Source organism: Anomaloglossus baeobatrachus, chromosome 12 (genome assembly GCF_048569485.1).
Source record: "Anomaloglossus baeobatrachus isolate aAnoBae1 chromosome 12, aAnoBae1.hap1, whole genome shotgun sequence".
NCBI lineage: Eukaryota > Metazoa > Chordata > Amphibia > Anura > Aromobatidae > Anomaloglossus > Anomaloglossus baeobatrachus.
Window position 1 is genome coordinate 106,423,670 of NC_134364.1, and position 7,659 is coordinate 106,431,328.

General features: G+C 38.9%; 1 protein-coding gene across 1 annotated transcript; it reads left to right on the forward strand.

Moving 5' to 3' along the window:
* Positions 1 to 6,428: 6,428 nt before the first annotated feature.
* On the forward strand, positions 6,429 to 7,370 carry LOC142257634 (olfactory receptor 10C1-like). The gene has a single exon (XM_075329771.1). The coding sequence runs from the start codon at positions 6,429 to 6,431 to the stop codon at positions 7,368 to 7,370; it is 942 nt and encodes a 313-aa protein (XP_075185886.1).
* Positions 7,371 to 7,659: the final 289 nt, after the last annotated feature.

The window sequence follows — 7,659 nt, forward strand, 5'->3', positions numbered from 1 at the left end:
CAGCAGGCAGCACACTTCACGGTATATACTGTACTGTATAACGCAAAGGCACAAACTCTGTGGTTTCTTGTGACGGCACTTTCCTTATGACCAGCCTTTTAGCCAAGCAAATTAAATTTGCCCTCCTTCTCTATGGCACCAAAACCCATGGGTCAATATGTTTCAATGAGTATCCTGCATCCACAGTTAGTGATCTCTTATGAGGGCCGCTCATAGAGCTGCATCACTTTTTCTTGTGTTCTCAGCTGGGCTGCCCCCTCACTTCACTGGGTCCAGCAGTACTGGAATACATTAAATTGCTACGTTCATGGCTTCTTTCTCACAGTTCTCTTCCAAATTGCCTACCAATGTGACCACTGTTGCTCCAACAGATTCCCTTTAACAATTTCTTGCTCTTTATGTGTTATTTGCCTCACACCCCACCAGCTTTCCCTAGAACAACCTCCTCCTTCACCAGTTCTCGCAACACACTCTCCCAGCAACCAGGAGCTTCCTTTCCTCTTTTGCTTTCCACCCTCTCCCCACTGTGGGCCAGCCCTAAACTAAACCCTATCATCCTGCAACCCACATGGAAATCTAAACATATCAATAAGAAGATAATGACATTTTGTGGCCTGTATTAGTACTGCGGTCCTTATAACATCCACCTTACATTGCACCTTACGTTACACTATCTTATACTTTAGATACTACAGCTTATACAACACATGTACATTAAAACCATTGCTGTGTTCTGGGGGAAAAGCAGAGTTCTCTGTTCTCCCTTCTCCCCTACATGTACAATGGAGAAAAAAGTATTTAGTCAGCCACCAATTGTGCAAGTTCTCCCCCTTATAAAGATGAGATTTGCCTGTAATTGCCATCATAGGTGACCACAACTATGAGAGACAAAATGAGAAAACAAATCCAGAAAATCACCGCGTCTGATTTGGCAAGATTTTATTTGCACATTATGGTGGAAAATAAGTATTTGGTCAATAACAAAAGTTCATCTCAATATTTTGTTCTATATCCTTTGTTGGCAATGACAGAGGTGAAACGTTTTCTGTAAGTCTTCACAAGGCTGGCACACACTGTTGGGGGTATGTTGGCCTATTCCACCATGCAGATCTCCTCTAGAGCAGTGATGTTTTGGGCCTGTAGCTTGGCAACACGAACTTTCAACTCCCTCCAAAGGTTTTCTATGGGGTTGAGATCTGGAGACTGGCTAGGCCCCTCCAGGACTTTCATATGCGTCTTACGAAGCCATTCCTTCATTGCCCTGGTGGTGTGCTTGGGATCATTATCATGCTGAAAGACCCAGACACATTTCATCTTCAATGCCCTTGCTGATGGAAGGAAGTTTTAACTCAAAATTTCCTGATACAGGGCCCCATTCATTATTTCATGTACGCGGATCAGTCGAGCTGGTTCCTTTGCAGAGAAACAGCCCCAAGGCATGATGTTGCTACCCCCATGCTTCACAGTAGGCATGGTGTTCTTTTGATGCAACTCAGCATTCTGTCTTCTCCAAACTCAACGAGTTGTGTTTCTACCAAACAGTTCTACTTTGGTTTTATCAGACCATGTGACATTCTCCCAATACTCTTCTGGATAATCCAAATGCTCTCTAGCAAACTTTAGACAGGTCTGGACATGTATTGGCTTAAGCAAGGGAAGATGTCTGGACCTGCAGAATCTGAGTCCCTTGTGGCGTAGTGCGTTAATGATGGTAGCCTTTTTTTTACAAAAGTCCCAGCTCTATGCAGGTCATTCAATAGGTCCCCCCGTGTGGTTCTGAGATTTTTGATCACCGTTCTTGTAATCATTTTGACCCCACAGGGGGAGATCTTTTGTGGAGCCCCAGATTGAGGGAGATTATCAGTGGTCTTGTATGTCTTCCAATTTCTTATTAATGCTCCCACAGTTGATTTCATCACACCAACCTGCTTGCCTATTGCAGGTTCAATCTTTCCAGCCTGGTGCAGAGCTACAATTTTGCTTCTGGTGTCCTTTAACAGCTCTTTGGTCTTTACCATAGTGGAGTTTGGAGTTCGACTGTTTGAGGTTGTGGACAGATGTTTTTTTTATACTGATAATAAGTTCAAACAGGAGCCATTACTACAGGTAATGAGTGGAGGACAGAGGAGCCTCTTAAAGAAGAAGTTACAGGTCTGTGAGAGCCAGAAATCTTGCATGTTTTTAGGTAAGTAAATACTTATTTTCCCCCATAATTTGCAAAACAAATCTTGCCAAATCAGAGATGGTGATTTTCTGGATTTGTTTTCTCATTTTGTCTCATAGTTGTGGTCACCTATGATGTCAATTACAGGCCTCTCATCTTTTTAATTTGGAGAACTTGCACAATTGTTGGCCGACTAAATACTTTTTTCCCCACTGTATTTTCTGATTGACAAATTTTCCCAAAAAGATAGATTTGTGGTGAATACATTTGTGTGAATCTCAATACTGGAAAGTTTGTAATCAATAAAAGATCTGCTCATCTCTGATGCTTACATTATCTTAGAGACCAGTGAATACCTGCAGCAACTATGTAAAAGTTTTTGTTACATAATAATAATAATAATAATAATAATAATAATAATAATATTAATAATCCAATTCTAGAAATAGAGAGCTCACCGTTCCATGTGATTGATGCTGTGAAACCTGGATGAGTGCCTTGGTTCCTGGAAGGGTGAAGACACAAGTGGAAGGACTAAAGGGCCCCTCCAATCTGGATAAGAGGATAAAATGAAATCTTCTTTATTTGTTACATGGATAAAATCATCAGAAAAAAATTAATATAATCTGACACGTTTCCATTTCTATTTCTTTAGTCTTTAAAAAAAACTAATATATTGTAAGTCAGGGAGACTTAACTGACATTATAACTGTGTGAAAGGAGCTGTACAGTCATCATCACTATATTTGATATGAGCTTCTACACTCTTTTCTATAAGATGTCAACCTGAAATAAAGGTCAAAATATCTGAATGAAAACGTGAAAACTGTCAGGAGTCATGATTCACGTATGACTCTGCTTTGCAAAGCCATTGTATATGTTTTTCTTCCTGCTGCCTGCCTTCTCCAGGATTAGGTCTGGTGAGAGGAGCCTATTCTGCTGTGCTTCATTATTGGGGTCACGGCGACTTATCTTGCATCTCGGTATGCCGCCAGTTATAGTTGCTGCTCTGCAGTGTGAGCCTTTGTTCCCTTTAAGTCTGTTCTGATCCTGCCTGCTACGCAGTCCTCTGTTCCCTGATCTCCATCCTCCCCATCTCGTCCATCCTTCCTGTCTGATCTGACCACCCCGTCTTCCCAACACACTCTCTGTTTAGTAATTCGGTCTCCGTTTCCTCCTCCTACTTACTTGTCCTACCACTCTACGAATTCGGCTTGTTATCTGACTACGGCTCTGTCCTCCTCTGGATCCTTGTGATACCTCATGGCTTCCAACCCTCAGTTCTCACGTGACTCTGGCTCCACTTACTCCTCTGTACATATGTTATTTCCCGGCTCTAACTTTGGCTTCATCGATTTTTCTACTGCATCCATACTTGGACGCTAGTGACCATTAATAGGCCTGTGCCTGACTACATGTTGAATCACTTCATCCCACCTGTGTACAGGCTCTTCATGGTGGTAGTATCACAGCAGGAAGGTAAAATGTTGCTGAGAAAGGCCTACCTTCATGGGCCCACAAGCTTAGAGTTACGCACTGCTTATCAGCTAAAGGAAGTGCTCCAACCACTGGCTTGTCCCTTTAATATATAGAATAGCACACCTCTAGTAAAATACAAGTAGTAGTGAAACAAAGAGAAGGATATTAGTCATGAAGGAAATTTTAGAATATCTTTTTTATGCCCCAGTTATTTTTTTTACTTGCTTATACTATAGGACTCTTAGAAATATTTTTGTATTTTACCTTTTTACGCTACGACCTCCATTTATTTATTTCAACTAGTACATTGTGACAAACTCTATACAATCAAGAAAAATGGTTTTCTTACACTTATTGGGTAAGCATAGTATTATCAGAAGTTTAATGCTTTCATCAAACTTTTTTATCTGGGTTGTTTGCCAGGAAAGTTCTCATCCCTGGAGTCCTACAGCTCATTTCAAAGAAACCATGTAAGAGAGAAACTCTATATAACCTCTCATACATCCTAAGTGTCAATTATTCACCAACCATGGATTGTGAAAAAGATTGATCACAGTATCTGAAAGATATCCCCAGAAACCGGTATATTCTCTTAAATATTTTATTTTTCACTTATCATTAAATAGGTTGCAACATATCATAATTTTACCATCTGTGGGCCTAACCTTTTATCTTTCAGAAAAGAATAGGTCTCATTGTGATTGGCAGTATTTGGAATAAATTTTACTTAGTTTTAAATGTCACTTAAATTATAATATTAATATACTGTAACTAACATAATTTTATGGTCTTAGATAGAGTTGGGAAGATCAAACTCTAGTTCATCTGCCAGGTCATTGCACTGTGAAATCTGGATGGGATGCTCACGAATCTCTTATCTTTGGGATCTCCGACATGGCTTTTGAAAAAGCCGGGCTGGTATGACGTCATCATTGTAGTAAGCAAATGTGATTGTGACAGTCCTGCTACTCAAAACATGTGCCAGGGATCCTGGAAGGTAAGAGATTTGTAGAGTTCCCTTTGAGCAGCCAAAGAGCCTTGAACTGGCCGATGGACCAGAGACCTGTGTATCAATTTGTCCAACTCAAGTTTTAGTCTAATGCATATAATTGTAATATTGCACTGTCCATCTATTGTATCTATCTATCTTGATTTTAAGGACTGCACTTATTACTGCATGGTTTAATGCCCGTTATGTACAATATCACCATTAACCTGTTGCTTATTTATAGAGCTTAGTGATTTTCCCAAAATTTAATGAAGGCAGAGTAGCTCAACTTAGGGCTTAAGATTCAATTTGCATAAAATAAATTTGTTGTAAATGGAATCTGTTGTAAATGAAGTAAAAAAAAAAACCCCTTATACTCCCTTCTTCTTGGTCTTCTCCATTGGTTGCTCGTTCTTCATATGGTCTTCTTGCATAGAAAAGAGGAAAGGAGGAAATCGGGATATGCTGACATCAAATGTAACGTCGTTGATTTATTTTCTTTTATTCAATCAGGTCTATGAGTTTCAGAGGACGCAGCCTCCTTCCTCAAATAGATTTTTCTGAAAAATTGTCCTGAGGAAGAAGGCTGCGTCATCCGAAATGTGTAGACCTGATTGAATAAAAAAAAATGAATCAACAACTTTACGTTTGATGTCAGCATGGCATATCCTCCTTTTATCTCTGCAATACGATTCTCCAGGGCTGCAGCAGACATCTTTTTATGCCTATATAGGAGTTGTGACTGGCACAACGTCTATAGGTGAGTACATTTACTTGTTTGATTGTCACATCTAACCAGATAAGACCCTATCTGCGCTTTTTATCCATAGCACAATTTCATATGGTCTTCTGGCAGGTACCACTGTTGCCTAAGCCTCAATGACTATGTGGATAGTCAGTGGTGGTGCCTAGCAGGAGACTGGAGGGAAAAGAAAGAGAAGACAACTGGAGAATTAGGTGGAAATAGCATGGTGGGACAAGTAAAGGAAGGGGCAGACAATAATTGAATATGAGAATCCAGAAAAATGGCATCCAGCTGTTCTTCCTAATTTTGGATTTGTGCAATTCAAATCTTTAAGAACTTAGAATTGTCAAAATTTGAATTTTTGGGTAAGATTCATTGCAAATTCATTAATTTAGAATCAATTTGGTAATTTTTGCTTATTTGACCTGAATGAGCTGTCCTATACGCAATATTTATGACCTACCCAAAGAATAAATTTAATGATTATTGGGATTTTTGACCAAAGGAAAAGGGGCTTCAAAAGTTGCCTTGTGTGAATGGAGCTCTAGGATAAATGTACACCCACGAGAATGATGGTCTCAATTGAAATTAAAGTCATGGTATAAATGCCAAAAAGGATGTTTTTTATTATTCGATAACATTTTCTACCCTTTGAAAAATACTTTAGTAACAACTTCTTAAATGCAATGCCTATGAAATACAAGGACCAAATAGGTCTCCCAGAGGGAAGTCTTTCTTTCCACCAGTTGTTAGTCATTATTCATGAGCAGAAGACTCCTGTGCCCTAACAGGTCTAAAGCCATCCAAAAATTGGCCATTGGTGCAAATTAAAGTTCAACTAAAACAAAAGGTAGACCCTGGTCAATAGCCGTATTTAGGCTTTGATGCAGGAGGACAAAAATCCTGATGTTGGCTGTTGAAGTATAAATAATATTTCTTTTTTGCATCCTTTATATTTTTGTTTAATTTCTAATATTCTTAGAACTTTCATTCTTCATCTTATTGAAAAGTCCAAATAATAGCTGTTTCTTTACAGATTTCACTTACTGAAGATGGAAGAGATTAACAAGACCAATGTGAAAGAATTTATTCTCCTGTCATTTTCCAACCTTAATGAGTTCCAGATCCTGTTTTTCATTATTATATTGACCATGTATCTTGTTTGTATCCTTGGAAATCTTCTGATCATAATCTTAGTTGAGGTATCGTCTTCTTTGCATCTACCGATGTATTTCTTCATTAGCGTGTTTTCCGCCTCGGAAACGTTATTTGTGTCAGTTACTGTACCAAAACTTTTAGCCAATCTCATAGTAGCTGAGAAATATATTTCCTTCACTGGTTGCTTCATACAATTATTTATATATAGCTCCCTTGGAGCAACTGAATGCTGTCTACTTGCTGTAATGGCCTTTGATCGAGATTTGGCCATCAACATTCCTTTACGCTACGGAAGCATCATGACTCATAATCTTTGTGTTAAGTTGGTCATCATTCCTTGGTGTTTTGGATTTGGCATGGGTTCAATCCCAACAATGTTCATGGCAACCTTGGATTATTGTGGCCCCAATGTCATAAACCATTTTTTCTGTGATTTGGCTCCACTACAAAGTTTGTCTTGTTCCAACCCATTTAGCAGTCAACTGACTACCACTATTAGTGCAGCATTTGGTTGTGTTGTGCCTTTTATTTTTATTATGGCTTTTTACTTCCATATTGTGTATGCAATCTCAAAAATCCTTTCTATGGAAGGGAAATCAAAGGCTTTCTCCACATGTTCATCACATCTTATGGTTACCAGTCTTTTTTATGGCACCATCATAATTGTCTATATTAGAGCTCAAGCAACCCAATATGATAAATACCTGGCTCTTATCTACACAGTAGTGGTTCCATTTTTTAACCCATTTATTTATGCTTTGAGGAACAAAGAGATTAAGTTAGCTTTGATGAATGTAATATGTCATTATCACTGGTTTTATCATTGGTCACCATGATCCACAGAACATTTAAATATGCATGGAGAGTAAAAAAATCAGGAATAGAATGTAGGAAATGCAAGAAGTGGGTGACGTCCCATCGGAGCATGAAGGCTGCCGAGGACCTAGTTCCAACGCATTTCGAAGCAATCATGTTTTTTTTTCAGGAATGCACTCCAGCACTATGGCTCCTGCATTAAATAGCTTCCATGACACATGGAAAATTGGGCAATTAATCAGATAAAGACAAATAGCAATAAACAAAATAGGTAAAAGGAGCAGAAACCAAAGGACCACTAAAACCCTA